Source organism: Pistacia vera, unplaced genomic scaffold (genome assembly GCF_008641045.1).
Source record: "Pistacia vera cultivar Batoury unplaced genomic scaffold, PisVer_v2 Contig470, whole genome shotgun sequence".
NCBI classification, from domain to species: Eukaryota; Viridiplantae; Streptophyta; class Magnoliopsida; order Sapindales; family Anacardiaceae; genus Pistacia; species Pistacia vera.
Window position 1 is genome coordinate 586977 of NW_022196302.1, and position 18479 is coordinate 605455.

Genomic DNA, 18479 nt, shown 5'->3' on the forward strand with positions numbered 1-18479 from the left:
AAGTTACCCATTTATTTAATTTGATGCCTCTATTTATTCACTTTTTTTTTTTTTTTTTTTTGTAATATATGAGTCTTCTTAGATCGTATCCTCAAAATTCAATTAAAAAACTGAAAAAAAAAAATTAAAACAATGGAAATCACCGTCTTTTTTTTTTATTCTTCTTTTTCTTTATTTCGAAAGAAATTATAACAGTAAACCGTGATCAAATCTATGAAAAATTTGGTTTATACATTCCTCTTAGTCTCGAATTCCATATATAATGTATCACATTAAGCATTATTTGAAGTTTTTCATAATTATTATTTTTCTTTTTTTTAATTATTATTATTATATAAATCAATAAAAAATAAATTTGTAAAATAGCTATCACCACGCGCCTTAGAAGAACACATAAAACACGAGCCAATGAGGAAAGAGAAGGCCAACAAAATGCCGGCTCCACACGGCCAGGCGAGACAATAGCGGAGACCACTATCATTAATTAGTCTATCACCATTTTTATTAAGCTAAAAATAAATGAATAAATTAAATAAAAATTGACTTTCATTAAAGGAGCCATTCAAGCAATAATTCCCGCATTTAATTATCCATTTAAACAAGTCTTTCTTCCTTCTATTTCGAAAATAAAATTTTCCATTTTTTTCCCTTTTTTTTTTAACGATTTTACAATCTTTATTTTAATTTTCAGGATTTATTTTTAGAAATTAAATTTTTTATTTATTATTAAAAGAAAAGGCACCGACGCGCTTCAATATAACTATGAAATATTGCCATCAAAGGAGCTGGCTCTGAGTTTGAGCTTGGAAAAACTTGAAACCTGCTGCTGTTTCTCTCTCTAACAAAAATCTTAGAGGGAGAAACAAACCTCTGTTCATGATGATGAAGATCATGGTGGGATCACTCAGTCCTTTATAAATTTGGTCTTTCTTCTCCATCTTTGACTTTGGAAACAATTCTTCTTCTTCTTCCGTATTCACAGATATCTTCTGTCTCTCCCCTGTTTCATATTTCTTTTTCTTTTTTTTCTGAAAATCATTTCACGGTTGTTTCAAGATCTTTCTCTCAAAGTTTTGTTCTTGTTATTAAAAGGGCCATTTCTGGCAACTGGGTTGCTCTCAGTTTTAATGCTTCTGCCTTGGATTCAGAGCTCACATTATTGTTTGTACGTTTTGAGAAATAAAGATAGCTTTTAAGATCCACCCAGAAAACGAAGTTTCCAAGCCTGAGTTGAATGGTTTCTTAATTTTAATTGTTTTTGTTATTATTTGTTGAATCTTTTATCACAAACTGCAATCCAGCTCATTCATTCAAGAATGTTCTGTTAATCTATCCACGAAATGGTTCAAGTTCCCATATAAAAATCCTGTATTTATTTGATTTTTTTGGACCATTTTCTTCAAATTTCTTTTGTTTTTTTATTTATCATCTTTAATTGCAACCTTCCTTTTTTCTGTAATGGGTTGTGCGAGTTCCAAGCAAAACAAGAGGTGCCGGCACTGCCAGAGTCCGTACGTGCCGGTGCCGAGAAGCCATTCAATGCACGTGCATCATCCGCCACAAGGCAAAGGTGATAGCTACCATGTGGTGGCGCTCACGTCCACCACTTTGGGCTCTTTGAAGCTGGACTTCAACAAGAACAATCAAAACAATGTCAACAACAACAATCATAATGTTGAAATCAACGGTGGTGATCATCCTGATGTTGGTGGTCGTGGTGGTGGTGCGAATGATGATAAGAGCAAAAGCACCAAGGATTTTTCAATGGGGTTGGTTGAGGCAAAGGTTTGGTCCAGCATGATTGAAGAGAAGATCCCAAAAGTTGTGCCTAAAACTCCTACCAGAACTCCTCCTGGAGAGCCTGAGACTATCAATACTTGGGAGTTGATGGAGGGACTTGAAGATGTTAGTCCATTAATGAGATCACCTAATCACATTCGGAGTTTTTCTTTTGATGTTGTCAAGAATTTGAATTCCAATGCTGTGGTACCTCTTGATGATCATCCTGTTCCAAAGTCTAAACTCTCTGAAAGTAATGCCACGGTCTCACTAAAGACTTTGTGGTACCAAATGGCAGATGGGGATGATGATAAAAATTCCAATTTGGTTTCAGTATTAGATCCTGAAGTTATTCAAACGTTCAAGAAATCTTTCCACGAGCTATCTCCAGAGCACCCGTTTCATCTCAGGCAGCAATTGGAGAATGAAAATGAAAATGAAAATGAAAATGAAAAGCAGCAACCGGCCGTGGCCGGCAATGAGTTGTTATTAGATTCCTTGGAAGGCAAGAAGGCAGGAAATGTGGTAGTTTCAGATAAAAAATTTGGAAAACAAAAAGTTGTGGTGTACTTCACAAGCCTGAGAGGAGTTCGGAAGACATATGAGGATTGTTGCCATGTGAGGGTTGTATTAAAAAGCTTAGGCATTCGTGTTGATGAGAGAGATGTTTCAATGCATTCAGGCTTTAAGGAGGAGCTAAAAGAGCTTTTAGGAAATGGGATTACAGGAGGCAGCTTGCCAAGAGTATTTCTGGGGAAAAAGTACATTGGAGGAGCTGAAGAGATAAGGCGATTGCACGAAGAAGGGCAACTGGAGAAGATGCTTGAAGGGTGTGAAAAAGTGGATGGATTTGGTGGAGTTAATGGAGTAACTTGTGATGCTTGTGGGGATGTAAGATTTGTGCCTTGTGAAACATGTTCAGGGAGTTGTAAAATATACTATGAAAAGGAAGAAGAAGAAGAAGAAGAAGAAGAAGATGATGATCAAGAACCATGGGAAGATGAAGAAAGTGAATTTGGGTTCCAACGTTGTCCTGATTGTAATGAAAATGGACTAACAAGGTGTCCCATGTGTTGCTATTAGTTAAAACTCATAATTAAGCACAAGTTTTTTTTTTTTTTTTTCGAATTTTTGGTCTTGTGATTCTTCATTTTGAGTCGTTTGTTGTACAGTGAGGGGTTTTTGATATGTTTGAAGAAGGAGAGATTCATATAAAACACAGCCTGCAATAGAGAAAACAGGTGAATAATGTGTTCTAGTCATGTGTATTGATGGCTGTATACTTTAAATCATATATTCAGAACAAAAAACAAGAAGCTTGTACACTTTTCACTTTCCTTGAAGAAATTTAGACCATACAAGAAGCTGCAAAAGTTGCCCATTTCTTTTATCATTATTACTGGAAATCACATTCATACTTGTTCAGAACTTTTTATCCTGCTGCCATTCTTCTCCCAAAAACTCAAAACACCATGTTTAAGGTTACAAAAGACTAAAACTAATTGCTGTATTCTGGTAAAACTACATATAACAAATTTGGTACAAGGTGACTTTCTACCCCCACCAAAAATGTAACGAGTTCGAAATAGACATGTCTGTGAAGATCCGTATCTCCTAATCTGCATAAAAATGACCCTACAAACTTTCATATATTCTGTGAGGTTGCTTTCTTTTGCAGTTTAGGGGGGAGGTGAAGAAGGCTCCTTCTTGCAAGGGGGCACAAAGTATCAAATTTCATATAGACTTTTTCAAAATCAATTGTTAATTGCCTAAAAGAAGGGGGATTCAATTAAAAAGTATTGAAATGGTTTAGGTGATTAAAATAGTACAGGAAAGTGGTTAAGCTCAATCATTTTGGTAGCGGTGCGAGACCGACTAATCTATGTTTTTAATAGACTAATTCCTCGAGCAGTTCTTCTTAATATAAATAAATTTTTATTCATCCTCATAAAACAAGTGACAAATAACTAATCTGCCAAGCAAGTTAGGTGAAATCTGCAGATGGGTCAGCCATGGCTAACTGGGTTGTTGCTGGTGCCCTTAAGTCAGAAGGAAAAAATTTTAATAATAAAGACGTACTACGTTATTTGAGTACTTATTGGAGAGAGTATATATTCTATTATATATTATTAGACAAACGTATAGATGATATGCTCTGTGTAAACAAGAATGTTTTTCTAGAGGGATGACAAGGTCAAACTTGCTAATTCTTTGGACTGAAGCACTAAACAAAAACAAATAATCCAGGCAGTGGTTAACCTCAAAGCTTCTCGGAAGTTTCAACAAAAAAGACCATTTCTTTTGAAAGCAACACAAAAAACTAACAGGGCATTAATTATATAGACTTAGCTATTAATAGACGGCAAGGTTATTTAATGGTTGCCTCACTTCAAGACCAAGAAACTGCGACATTAGGATTAAGATAAGATTTTTGCTTGTTAAATTGAGGTCACATTAACTTAAAGTTAGTATTAAATTGTCATACGTTTTTAAGTTAAAAGTAAAGAAAACTTTCTCATTTATGTTGTGTAAAACAGTTTTTCCAAAACACTTTTGTAAAGTTTAGAAAAAAGGGTTGTATAATCAATAGCTTTTAGTGTCACGGGCTGGGAGTTTCACACCCAAAAGACTAACCTATTAAGTAGAGGGACTCAGCCCATTTATAAGCCCAGGACTTCCCCAATATGCTTTCGATCTGGGATTCGTTATATTTTTCCCTACCCAATCCTATGATGTCTTTGTCATAGATGGGGTCCCCTTGCCTACTCGTCCACCTCATTCTCATGTGGACCCATAATCACATGTGGACGCGCCTGCGTGGGTGTTTAGCGAGAAATCGAAAGATGAACCGGGTCTGCTCTAATACCACTTGTCATAGGTTGGGAGTTTCACACCCAAAAGGCTAACCTATTAGGTGGAAGGACTCAACCCATTTATAAGTCTAAGACTTCTCCAATACGCTTACGATATAAGATTCGTTACATTAGGCACTAAAAAGAATTTCATAGTCAAGCCTAGCTAATATCTAAAAGGTACCAAGCCACCCACCAAAGGACACAAAAATAACCACAAACTAAAATGTGCCAAAGAAGTAGACACATTTCTCTGATATCTCTTCAATACCTACTAATTTCCCATCTCAAATTCTGTCAATCCATTTAAATTTACAAGGGCCCTTAACCCAGAAAATCACAACAGGCTAAATGACACTTGCCCGTCTAATCAAAGTCATTTTCACTTGACTAGGGTGGATGACACTCAATTAGTTTGCATTTTGGAAAAGCAAATTTAAGAAGTGAACAAAAGTCTTTATTTCAGGTACATGTGCCATAAATGTTGTACAAACAGTTTTCATTATTTTGAGGGAAATGGCAACAGCTAGATGTTGCATAACTTTTGGTACCAGGCTACCATCTTAATCCAGTCACCACTTGTTAAATGGATTAGGATCAATTCTTAATATGGTTTCTGCTTGTCTCATTGTAAAGCAATTTCAGGAAGGAAAAAAAAATGTGAGCCCATGATGCTGGATTATGCTTTCAGATATGCATGATCCACTTAATATAGGCAAGAAAATTTCAGGAATTTGGATACCTCACAAGTGGTAAAGCAACATGACAGCTTAGGTTATGCTTTTTCTTCGAATATTGTTTCTGGGATTATTTTTTTTGTCTGGTTTTGTTCACTCAAACATTAGAAAATGGAGCTTGAAGGTAATGGATTATTCTTTATCATTTTTAATTTTCCAAGTGTCAAAATCTGAGGCTTATGCAAAGATTTTAATGGAGATTTGTAACTTCTTAAAAGGTCAGATGGGGCACTGGTTGTTGAATTGAACATTAATGGCAGGCAAGAAAAGGCAAATTTATTAAGAAAATTAGGGTTAGTTGACGAGTAACTTAATTGAATGAGTAAAAATTTTCAGCTGACTAATTAAATATGAAAGCAACAACCTCTTTAGCCATTGCTTTATAGTGTAAACATATGACAATGGTCACAAAAACTACTAGAAAGTAAACCGATGTTGAAATTGAATTGCATGTTTTGCTTTCCAGAAAATTCCAGGAGTCAATTGTCTTCGCCTTTTATTTAGTGCGCTCGCCTTGTCAGACCTGTCAATTGTCTCACAGGCTACTTAGCCTCAATGCAGGACCAGTTAGAAATGGTCATTTTGCATCACTGGTCATGGAGAATTAGACTGTGGTCCATGTTCACATTCCAGTTGAACTGATAGAAACAAAAGACTGACCAGCATTCCAGCGTAAATTGATTCGAAAAAGCAATAAAAATCAGTGATTGTATCATGCAATGGCACATCTGCCGGAGCCAAATGAACTGAAAAGGACTTATGTCAAGCCATTAAGGGTCTCTGGACCTTAATCAATAAAATTTTAATTGATGATCTCATATAACACATGCAAGTTCAGACAATGTACCTATTACAAAGATTTGGGAAGGCACTAGCCTCTTCGTTATCCTTATCATCTTAAGATCAGGTCCCCGCCAATCATACTTTTCGTTCCCTCTGAGATATTTTATAGGATCTTATGTTATGATCATAGGTTACTAAGACCTTGAGATGTATTAAAGGTCTTGCAAACCATAATGAAACAGCCTTTGAAGTAGGCAGGCATTCAACATAAGACAGTTTAATTGAATTTTTATTCGCGATCAATCAGATGGGCTAAAAACATTGCAAAAAGTTGTTTATTTCAACTAAAATTTTTCTACTTATTTAGTATCATGAGTAGCTAAATCAGCTGCAGCTTTAGCTGCGCGTTCTAAGACTCCAGAAACCCAAAGAGCACCCGTGGCAAAGTAGCTGCTATTGACTACTGCAGTACCAGCTGCCTTAGCTGTTCTCCCAGTAAAAGTCGCGGCAGATACAGCTGCATTTCCAGTAACTGACGCAGCTGTTTTGGTGATTTCTGCAACATGATACTGCTCATCAACAGATTTTACAGCTTTGACACCAGCAGAAATCTTATCATTGATTCCAATTCTGTTGCCAAGTTCAACAACCTTGGCTGCAGCCTTAGCAGAAAGTCCATAGGACTCGTCCATGGCTTTCGCCTTGACTAGTGCATCTTTGCTCAGAACATATCCCTTAGCCAGAATTGTTTTGACAACTTCCTGAGCAACTGTTATTGCTTCTCCCGGAGTAGAAACGTATTGATCCATATGAGTGACCTGCTAAAGTTATGCATAAGTTAGCTAATAGAATCAACAAAATCAAGTGACAATCAAAATTATTCACTGCTTCTGCAGGGTTCTATGTTCATAATCACCAACATGATCCTTCTGAAGTTTTCTAACTTGGAGGACCAATTGAAGCAAATCAACCAGAAAAGGTGATTGTAAGAATTAAATGGAAAGAAACATAGTTAATGTAAACTAAATTGGGAAAACGGAATATTGAGAACAAAATGCACCTGGAGTACAGGACTAATCTGATCTGCAACCCTACTAATAATCCAAGAAAAGTTGCAAAATCATTGACCGGAATAATACTGAGAACTTCTCCAGAATTACTTTCAAGTTAGTAAATCATTGTATATGAGCAAATTGTGAATTTAAAAGTAAGAGATTACAGAACAGATTTCTTTGACTTCCTGTTAAATTCTTCAAACACAAATGTAAATTGCTCAAAATCAAGAAGATCTATTAATAATTAGTGTCAGCTTATTGGTTAATGGACTGATACCGTTGAGCCAGAATTCTCTTCAAAGTTCCATGGACTGCCCCAAGTGTGAGATTCATCTTCATTTGTCCCCCAGCGTATTATGCATATGGGTTGATCTACAATTGTAGCTCCCTGAAATATGAAAAAATGGGACAGAATTAGCAAATTCAAAGCTAAAGAAAACATTAATCAGGCTGGAAGCTTGGCATTTAAGAGCTAACATTCACTAGCGCTTCAAGAAACAAATGAAACGATAAATATATTTATGCATATAAAGTGCAAAGTAGAATATGGAGATAGGGAAACACATTTGACTGCTGAACTCTATGGTGAGTCATTCCATCACTTGCAGAAAGCAGAAACATGAAACATAAACAATGAGACTAACACTGGCTTTTGGGACAAATAAGTTTAACAATTTTAGTGACAATACCAATTTCCTTTAGGAAGTAATTAACATCTGGAAAATTTCTTCAAAATGAGTGAAATGCAATTTTCGAATGTTTGAACAATGAAATTTTCCATAAAAGCATTGGAAATTCAATCAAATAGCCCCAGGTTTTTATGTTTTGATATCTTCAAATCTATCTCCAGAGACCATAGCAAGTTTAAAGATTATAGGGATGAAGATTATCTTTTTTAATTCTCATACAAGAGTCATTTAAAGCTTGCTATCAGTTTGCATGTAAATGTAATTGCTGTCTCACTGGGAATTTTACATGCAGGTGATGAAAACTTGGTGCAAATGTGTTTCAATTTCTGGAGCAAGTATTAATTATCACCCTTAACAAAAGTGTGAATGGTGACTTACACTGAGCAAAACGGCAGTTTCCAAAGCGTAAGCATCTTTAAATGTCACATATGCAGTACAAGCGTCTTCACCATTTCTGTTTTTAACAAAGAAATTTACTCCTCTGATCAGAACATGTGATTCTTCAATCCTCATAACAGAATTATTAGAAACATTTAACTCCGATAACATATTAGAAAACAACACGCGAAGCACTGATGTGGTATCAGAAAAACAGCCTAACATAAGAGAATTTAGAATCCAGTTTAATGCAATTCATTTCAATACTTAAACATTTTAGCCTCTATGATCAACAGCCTGTTTACTTAACATTAGATTGAAAAAAATTACAAAGTTTATATTGTTTATTAACATGTTTTAAAGAGAAACACACACACTCAAATTCTACTTTGTTAAAATGTAGAAACTAAGAGTGAAAATGTTACATATCCAGCAGTAAAGTCAGTCACAGTCAGAAAAACACTAAGCTTTTGACATTTTCCAAATCAAACATTGACTAAAACTTTCTTTCTTGAGTTTTGAATGGACAATACACATTGATACAACATGATCATGACCAAACCCTTATGATCACAACCAATTTGAAAAGTAAACTCACACACAGCAACCGAAAAAAAAACTAGGTAAATCATTACTACCTGATGATTTCAACATGCTCAAGTGCACCACAGTATGAAAAGAAATCGTGAACATCCTTCTCCGTTGCTTTAGGAGACAAGCCTACAACTTCGCAATGAATCCACCAGGATCCATTTTGTTTTGAAATTTCACAAAGGGCTAGGCAGCTAAACTGGATTAAGAATACCTAGTTGAAGAAATTTCGACACCAAAGAAATTTCAGCAGCCTGTGTTGACAAAGTTAGTTTCCTACATGATTTCAAAACCACGCCACAGAAAAGGCCAATGTGTGAGGAATTGGTAATGGTTTTGAGATAAAGAAAGTGTCAGGACGAGATAATGGACATTATCACAATGGTGCAGTCTTCAATGATATATCTTAAGCTTCATAAAATCTCTTTAGTGGTCCTACAATTGATCATGTTTTCATCTAGAAAGCTTCAACTCAAAGTTGCAACTGTTAGTTTGGATGAGAAATTAAGCTTCACAATTATGCACTGTTGGCTTAATGATTAAACAAACCATCATAAACTTAAAGTAATCTTTTATGTGAACATGCTATTAAAGGGTTGCTGAAATTGAACATAACAGGCATGATCTGTTTCATTTTGAAGAGGGAAATTAACAAAAAGATATTAAAGGTCAGCGATGGGGGCATCATAATGAATTGCTTAGAAATCCTTGAAAGCAAATCTTAGCTTGTACTTCAAGACAGATTGCAAGTCAAACAATGGAAGCTGCAAAAGGCCATTTGGATTTGGCCATGTCAAAGCTAAAAAGCCTCTTTAATTACCCTTTTTCGATATAATCATGTAAATAACTCGAATTTCTAAGATTTGAAGGTACCCAGAACATGAAAATTAGAATTATTTTTTCATTAAAATGAAAGATTTAAAACACAAGAAACAGTAACAACTGAAGCTTCTAGCGTACCTGCTCCGTTTTCTGATTCAGAGGTTAGAGATAAAGCTAAAATGGAGACAAGATTCTGGTAACCATCGGTACCCTTATGTTTTAACTGTTCTGTATTAACTATTAAAATTACCTAACCTTACGCGCAATTTAAGAGCGTGGACTAAACGAGTTACCAGCTTCCCGGTGGTCCTCAACTAATTCCTGGAATCCATTGAATACTTTATTAGACTACGTAAATTAAAAATGTGATAGGTGTATGATTCGAACACAAGACTTCTGGATAACCCACAGTCTTATCATCTAGCCACAAACCAAATGGTTAAAATACATTTTGCTCCATGATGTTTGGCCCTATTCTTCTGACCTAGTTGGATATGATAGTAATATTTATATCCTTGTTAATTTTTTTTTGTAAAAGTCTAAAATACTCTTTTTCTATTAATTTTTATTTTCTTATAATTAACATAATTGTTCTAAATTTTTAACAGAATCATTAGTGGTCAATTATTTATTCTTTTAATAATTCTGGAAATTTTTATCTCATTCACATAAAACAAGATTAGAGGTGCTTATAGACTTTACAAAAAGCTTTAATAAAATTGGCAAATTGCTATCTGAGAAGGACTCAAGTATTATTATCAAATTTTATTGGACCTAAAAATTATTGGGCCAAACCGCATGAATCAAAAGTATTTAACTGTCTAACTTCACATGTATTTGATGGAGAGAGCGTGATATGGAATATCCTATGATAGAGCGTGATGTGAAATATCCTATGATAGAGCGTAGGATTGGTGTAACTTTTTGTGTTGAATTTACTTTAATAGCCCCGGGTCGTGGGTTTGTTCAACAATAGTTGGCGGCTGAGCCAATTGCACCTGTTTTTAGCGGTAAAAACAGTTTGGTAGGTTAAATGATGGTAACGGAAAAAGAAAAGGGCGGGTTTGATTGTAATTTTTGCAAAAACAAAAGGGTAATAAATATTGACCATAATTTTAGCGATAAAATTTAAAAAAAAAAGGAAATCTCTCGAAAGTCCCATTGTGGAAGCAAATTTTCCTTTGAATTAAAATTTTATAGAGAAATATTTTCATTCAAAAGACTTGACGAACACTATGTGAAGAAGCTTATCCCTTTGAGTCTAATAGCGACAATCAACTATTTAGTAGAGAATCTTTAGCTAGAAGTCTTGAAAATCTTCTTACTAAATTCTAATTAGTGTTAAGTTTGGAATCTTTTTGAGTGAGAGAGATAATCGCAAGTTAATTACAAAATTAAGTCACTAAGTAACATCATTACTAGCTTGTTTTGAAAGTAAAATCTTTGAATTATATAAACATTGTTTTTTCTTTTTTTTTCTATGATCAGGATGCTCGGGTCAACGTATATGCATCTCGACTAATCCCTATGACACATTGAACACCCTACAAGTTTAATGTTCCAAGATAAGTCACAAATGAATCTAGGAAGTCTATGAAGGGAACAAATCTTTTTTATTATCAGAACAGCCCTTTGGAATTTAAACATTATTATGTTAGTACTAACCATTCGTTTTAATTCAATAATTAAGCCCTAGAAATCCCATTTGTTTCCTTAAAGTTATAAATTGCTAATCTTCAAAGTATATGATAATAAAGAATATTTGGTTAGAACTCCCTAACACCCTCCCTCACGTTCAGGCTAGCTCAAAAAAAAAAAGGAAGTCCAACCGTGTGTGTGTATACATATATATATACACATACCGTAACAGTCTACCAAATTAGCAATATAAGACACATGCAATTTCTAACATTCATGCATTGATTTTTTCTGTTTATTTTTCTCTGATTTCCTTATTGAGTGGGGATGATGAGAAGGACTATTCATGATACACATACCGTACATTACATTTAAAATTATATGAAATTGAATTTTTGTTTCTGTTTTCATTTACTTGAAAACATTTAAAACAACAACGATAGGGATTTTTCTTTGTTCCTGTCCACCAGTGAAGGGCAACTTGTTTCCGTACCTCTCAACTTGTTTCTGATAACATTTTTCATTTGCAATTCCAAAAACTTCCAAATCCATCTTCAACTTAGCCACACCTGTTAATTGCTTAATATATCCATACACTTTCCTTCTTCTTTTCCCTTTTTCAGTCAATTCTTTTGCTCTACTTTTAAAAAATTTCTTCATTTACATATATACAATGTTCATTCTCAGAATACTTGGTCTTGTGTTTAGGAGGATTTCGATCCAAGTGGTACATTTAATTTCCTTTTTATATTGTTTCTCATTAGGTACAAGTCCTACTCTTAAAATGCATATAAATACTAAATAAGATTGAACGTTTCCACAAAATGTTCCGAGTTTTTGGTTTGTATTAGATTAGTGAAAATTTATCCCTTATTAAGAGATCGTACATCAAAAAACATATGTTCAAGATTAATAATATAAGAGTAAAATTACATTACACAAAGAAACGTAATATTTATGTAGTTTGACATATCCCACCTCTATCTACAGATGAGAAACCAATATAATTTTATGAACACGAAATACAAGAGTACATAATACCATAAACCTAATACATATATCTAACCATGCTCAACCCAGTACCTAGAACAAAAATAATCACAATTTCTAAAACACTCTACACATCGTGTTTAATAACTTAATATCAAATACTTTGTGTTTTCACATTCTTTTATAGTCTTGAATTGGTTATCACCCCTATATTTTACAAGTAGTATATGAGATATTTATTTCTAATAGAATTAATATTTTAATTCCTAATAGAATCTCATAATTATATTCTTATTTACAATTATATTCTTTATTAAATAGTTTTCCTAAAAACATACAATTTTATATGGGAACAAATAGGAAAACGACCCACAATATCCCAACATTACCTATCAGTCACATAATTATATTTATTTATTCAAATAATCAAAAGTATAGATTAGGATAAAATCTTTTTCCATTTTAATAATGTTAAGTGAACTATCATGATTTTAAAACCCTCGAAAGTTGGTCTTTAAAAGTGCAATTTTTTTCCTGAGAATCCATCTCTGATTTTCACTTTGTCGGGTTAAATTACAACTAAGAAAACAGTTTAGATATTTAACATTGTTTATCGATAATCAAATCAACCATCTCTTAACAATAATCAACTGAATTGAATATATAATATTATAAAGTTACACATCTGTGTCCCCTTATAATTTTAGGGTTCTTAATAAGAATGATTAAAGAAATGCCTTTAAGGTCGCAAGTTGTGTATCAACTAACACACTACTTTCTTCAATTTTGGGGAGCTTTTAGGTCGCATGCATGTCTTTTTTCAACACCTTTTTCGGGACTCTTTTTCTCAAGCAGTAATCAAAATTAACCATCTATCCTATCAGTAACTCTAATTTATTACGTGATTTATGGCCAAAACAAAAGATGATTTAATCTAATTTTTAACTTTGACCCTAGCAATCGCTAATGGCATAGCAGGTTTTGAAATTAATGAACACATCACCATACATAAATAAAAAAGGGCTGATGCAAAGTCTCAGTCAAATTTCCCTCCCTTAGAAAATAATGCATGCAGTAAATGGTTGTGCAGTAATGTTTAGTTATGATTGTTTAAATTCAAGATTTATTGCATTGTCTTACCCTCATACGGAAAAAGTAGTATATTGAAAATCATGTTACCTACTCTCTCCTTTCATAGTCTGTCAGTAACCCACCATTGCTTTTCTCATATCTCTCCTGTAATGTCATCTTCGATCTCTCTGCATTTATAAATATATATATATATGTACATAATAAATATTCATAAATCTCATACAATACAAAGCAAATTAATCGACTCATGCACAGTGGTAATTACTAGAACACAAAACAAAGCAAAGAAACAATTAATTCGTGGCCTGAGCTAAAATATGTAGAGATAGAAATAGGGAGTACTGTTGTTCATTAATTAACCTCTAAAATCTCTCTATTTTCCTTCAAAAGATCATTTAATTTGCGTATCTTCTTCACACTGTCCTCTTGAGTTTCTTTATGAACATTGTTTTTTCTAAAGCAAATTATAAGTAAGTAGGTGCAGACATAAATGTTAAACTGTACGTTGCACTTGCACCATGCAAGCAACCATGATATTCGAATATGCATCTAATTAATTCATGAGTTTAATTAATTATATATTTTAAATCAGTCTGAATTGATTCTAGATTTTTAGTTGCTCAAGGCATTCACCAGACTATATATATATATGGTTGTTTATAATATATGCCTTATCTTGCATGGCATTCACAGGAACTATAGACATAAATTGAACAACCCACCTAATAAAAACGATAAAATTGTAGAGGCTCATGATCGAACAGCAAANCTTATTTTATTTTTTGATAAATGAATAATTTTTCTTATATTATAATTTTATTGTATCGAAATTGAATTAATATTTGAAATGTTAACAAACAAAAAAATTGAATTGAATTATTGATATTTGAAAAGTTAATTAAAAACAATTATATTTATAATTATTTATTTGAAAAGTTAAATAAATAAAAAAAAAAAAAGGAAAATCGGGCTAACCCGGCCCAGCCCGCCACCTAACCCGGCGAGTTAGGGCTGGCGGGCCGGGTTGGGCCAGCCATTTTGAAGAAAATGGCAGGCAAAACCCGGCCTGCCTTTGCTGGCGGGCGGGTTAGGCCCGACCCGCCAAACAAAGTAACCCGCCGCGGGCCGGGCGGGTCACTTTTCCACCTCTAACAAAGATATGTGATATTTACGTAGTTCGGCATATCTCATCTCTATCCACAGATGAGAAACCAATATAATTTCATGAACACGAGATACAATAGTACATAATACCATAAACCTGATACATATATCTAACCATGCTCAACCCAATACCTAGAACAAAAAAAAAAAAATCTCAATTTCTAAAACACTCTACCTATGGTGTTTAATAACCTAACATCAAATACTTTATGTTTTCACATTCTCTCATAATCTTGAATTGATTATCACCCCTATATTTTATAGGTAATATATGAGATATTCTATTTTTAATAAAATTAATATTTCAGTTCCTAATAGAATTTCATAATTCTATTCTTATTTACAATTGTATTCTTTATTAAATAGTTTTCCTAAAGATATACAATTTTACAAGGAAATAAATAGGAAAACGACCTACAGTATCCCAACATTACCTATCAATCACATACTTATATGTATTTATTCAAATAATCAAAAGTTTAGATTAGGATAAAATCTTGTTCCATTTTCATAATGTTAGGTGAACTGTTATGATTTTAAAACCCTCGAAAGTTGGTCTTTAAAAGTGAAATTTTTTTCCTGAGAATCCATCTCTGATTTTCACTTTGTCGGGTTAAATTACAACTAAGAAAACAGTTTAGATATTTAACATTGTTTATAGATAATCAAATCAACCGTTTCTTAACAATAATCAACTGAGTTGAATATATAATATTATAAAGTTACACATCTGTGTCCCCTAATAATTTTAGGGTTCTTAATAAGAATGATTAAAGAAATGCCTTTAAGGTCGCAAGTTGTGTATCAACTAACACACCACTTTCTTCAATTTTGGGGAGCTTTTAGGTCGCATGCATGTCTAATTCAACACCTTTTTCGGGACTCTTTTTCTCAAGCAGTAATCAAAATTAACCATCTATCCTATCAGTAACTCTAATTTATTACGTGATTTATGGCCAAAACAAAAGATTATTTAATCTAATTTTTAACTTTGACCCTAGCAATCGCTAATGGCATAGCAGGTTTTGAAATTAATGAACACATCACCATACGTAAATAAAAAAGGGTTGATGCAAAGTCTCAGTCAAATTTCCCTCCCTTAGAAAATAATGCATGCAGGAAATGGTTGTGCAGTAATGTTTAGTTATGATTGTTTAAATTCAAGATTTATTGCATTGTCTTACCCTCATACGGAAAAAGTAGTATATTGAAAATCATGTTACCTACTCTCTCCTTTCATAGTCTGTCAGTAACCCACCATTGCTTTTCTCATATCTCTCCTGTAATGTCATCTTCGATCTCTCTGCATTTATAAATATATATATATATGTACATAATAAATATTCATAAATCTCATACAATACAAAGCAAATTAATCGACTCATGCACAGTGGTAATTACTAGAACACAAAACAAAGCAAAGAAACAATTAATTCGTGGCCTGAGCTAAAATATGTAGAGATAGAGATAGGTAGTACTGTTGCTCATTAATTAACCTCTAAAATCTCTCTATTTTCCTTCAAAAGATCATTTAATTTGCGTATCTTCTTCATACTGTCCTCTTGAGTTTCTTTATGAACATTGTTTTTTCTAAAGCAAATTATAAGTAAGTAGGTGCAGACATAAATGTTAAACTGTACGTTGCACTTGCACCATGCAAGCAACCATGATATTCGAATATGCATCTAATTAATTCATGAGTTTAATTAATTATATATTTTAAATCAGTCTGAATTGATTCTAGATTTTTAGTTGCTCAAGGCATTCACCAGACTATATATATATATATGGGTGTTTATAATATATGCCTTATCTTGCATGGCATTCACAGGAACTATAGACATAAATTGAACAACCCACCTAATAAAAACGATAAAATTGTAGAGGCTCATGATCAAACAGCAAATGTTGGAGAAATGTGGTAGAACGTTTAACTAATTTAATAAATCTGTGTAACAGAAATACCTAATATTATTCCTTCAAATTAATCACTTAATAAATCAATCATGAATAGAACCTTTTTTCGCTGACATTATGGCTCTTGATCCCAACTTACCGACAAAATCTCAGAATATTTATAACTAACACCTTTATAATAAAATCTTAATTTCATGTATATATATATAAGTGGCTTTGCTAGTGCAAGCTCCTTTTATTATACAACTTAATTACATTACCTATAAGCAAAGGACAATACATTATAATCTAAAGTAGAAGTAGTAGTAGTAGTAATAGTAGTAGTAGTAGTAGTAGTCCCTTGTTTGATCTAGTGACCAAAACTTAAAACTTAGTAGTAAGCAGCTTCAAGTACAAATTAAACTAGAGAAAACGATATTAATTATATATAAATTATATAATTAATTAAAACATTACATAATTAAACTCCTAATTATTGCAGCCTCAGCACTATCAGCATCAATGGTTGACAAAAGCTGAGATAGTCGCTCACTTAGATCATCAACTTCTCTGTGCAAACTTCTAATGTAGTTGCAGGTTTCCTGTAGAACCTTGGAGGCCGAAACCTGCACAAAAAAATTAATTAAACATGTCAAATTAAATTAAGCCCCTTGTGTGTTTAATGTAAACATGCACGTGAAATCATGTAAACACATACCATAAAATAAGGCTAAAGCTATGCGAAAACTTTTGACTTGAATGTTTTAGCTATAACATTTAAGGCACACAACGTGAGTTAACGTTTTTTTGGCTCTTCCATTCCAGGGTCCAACTACCATACTATTCAAGTCAATGAAGGAACTTGAGCAGAACTTACACTTATACAAACAGGTACCTTCCTTCCTCTATAATTTTTCTTTGGTCAAAATTTTCAAACATTTCTACAGTGTTTTCATATATATTATAACTGAAATATACTATTATAATACATGTGATACATGCAACCATGCTAGCATGTTACATTTTTATTATTATTATTATTTATTATTATAGTTTTCTCAGTAGTCTCCATCTTCTTCTTCTTCTTGTTTGTATTCATATATACGTATTTATATGTACAATAATTTATACAAGTTTATTACATGTATATATAGTGAAAGAAAGCTAGGCAGTGTACCTTTTCAGGGCGCCTATCACGAATCTCAGGAAGAAGTTGGCGTAATTTCGAAACAAGCTCAATGATCTGATCATCACTGATCCTCGAACCAGATTGCCTTGACCTTCTGCTAGACATGTTGATGATGATGGTGGTGTTCTTTACACACTTTGTAGTGTGTTTTAATTTTTTCAAAGTATGAGCTTAAAGGGTTTATTTATCTATAATAATAATATATATGTGTAAACTAGCTGACGAAATGGAGCTCTAGAGGGAAGGAGTTTTATAAAATTTAAAGAAGAAGCAGAAGAAGAAGAAAAAGAAGGAGAAGACTAGGTTTAGTTTAGGAAGAACAAGAAGGTGGGAGAGAGAGGAGAAAAGGCTATCTAGAGAGTTGAGGTATAAGAGATATGAAAATTTGGAGAAAGTGATAAGAGAGTTATAAAGAGAGGAAGGACCACCAAAGAAAGTAAATAGAGAAGAGAGAGAGAGAGAGAGAGAGAGAGAGAGAGGGGAAAGAGTACAATACCAAAGACAGTGATGTTGGATGTGAAGAAGACAAGTGCATTGGAGAAAGCAGTGGAGTAGTGAGGGTTGGTTTTTTTAACAGAGAGAGAGAGAGAGAGAGAGAGACCATTCACTTCTTGAGCTTGTTCCCAAGTTGGGGATTGATCTCAAGTGGGCTTTAAGAAATGTGTTTGTTCTTAAGCTAACAAAGTGGGCCTTCATGTGCATCTCACATTACACATCTCCATGTGCATCTCACAATACCACATCTCCATGTGATCATAGGACACTCATCCTCTCCGATCAATCCTTCAATCTCTCTATTTCATCGTCAAATCAGGGATTGACAC

At 33.4% G+C, this 18479-nt stretch overlaps 2 protein-coding genes and 1 pseudogene across 2 annotated transcripts; 1 reads left to right on the top strand and 2 right to left on the bottom strand.

Annotated features, from left to right (window-relative positions):
* The first annotated feature begins 801 nt into the window (after positions 1–801).
* LOC116146034 (uncharacterized protein At5g39865) lies at positions 802–3047 on the top strand. The gene has a single exon (XM_031431440.1). It carries the CDS (start codon positions 1459–1461, stop codon positions 2860–2862), a length of 1404 nt encoding a protein of 467 aa, XP_031287300.1. The 5' UTR covers positions 802–1458; the 3' UTR covers positions 2863–3047.
* Positions 3048–6412: 3365 nt separating this feature from the next.
* Positions 6413–9818, bottom strand: LOC116146059 (annotated as a pseudogene).
* Positions 9819–16627: 6809 nt separating this feature from the next.
* On the bottom strand, positions 16628–18039 carry LOC116146053 (transcription factor PRE5-like). The gene is made up of 2 exons (XM_031431470.1): positions 17644–18039; positions 16628–17092 (listed from the first exon to the last, which is right to left on the bottom strand). Exons 1-2 carry the CDS (start codon positions 17758–17760, stop codon positions 16940–16942), a joined length of 270 nt encoding a protein of 89 aa, XP_031287330.1. The 5' UTR covers positions 17761–18039; the 3' UTR covers positions 16628–16939.
* Positions 18040–18479: the final 440 nt, after the last annotated feature.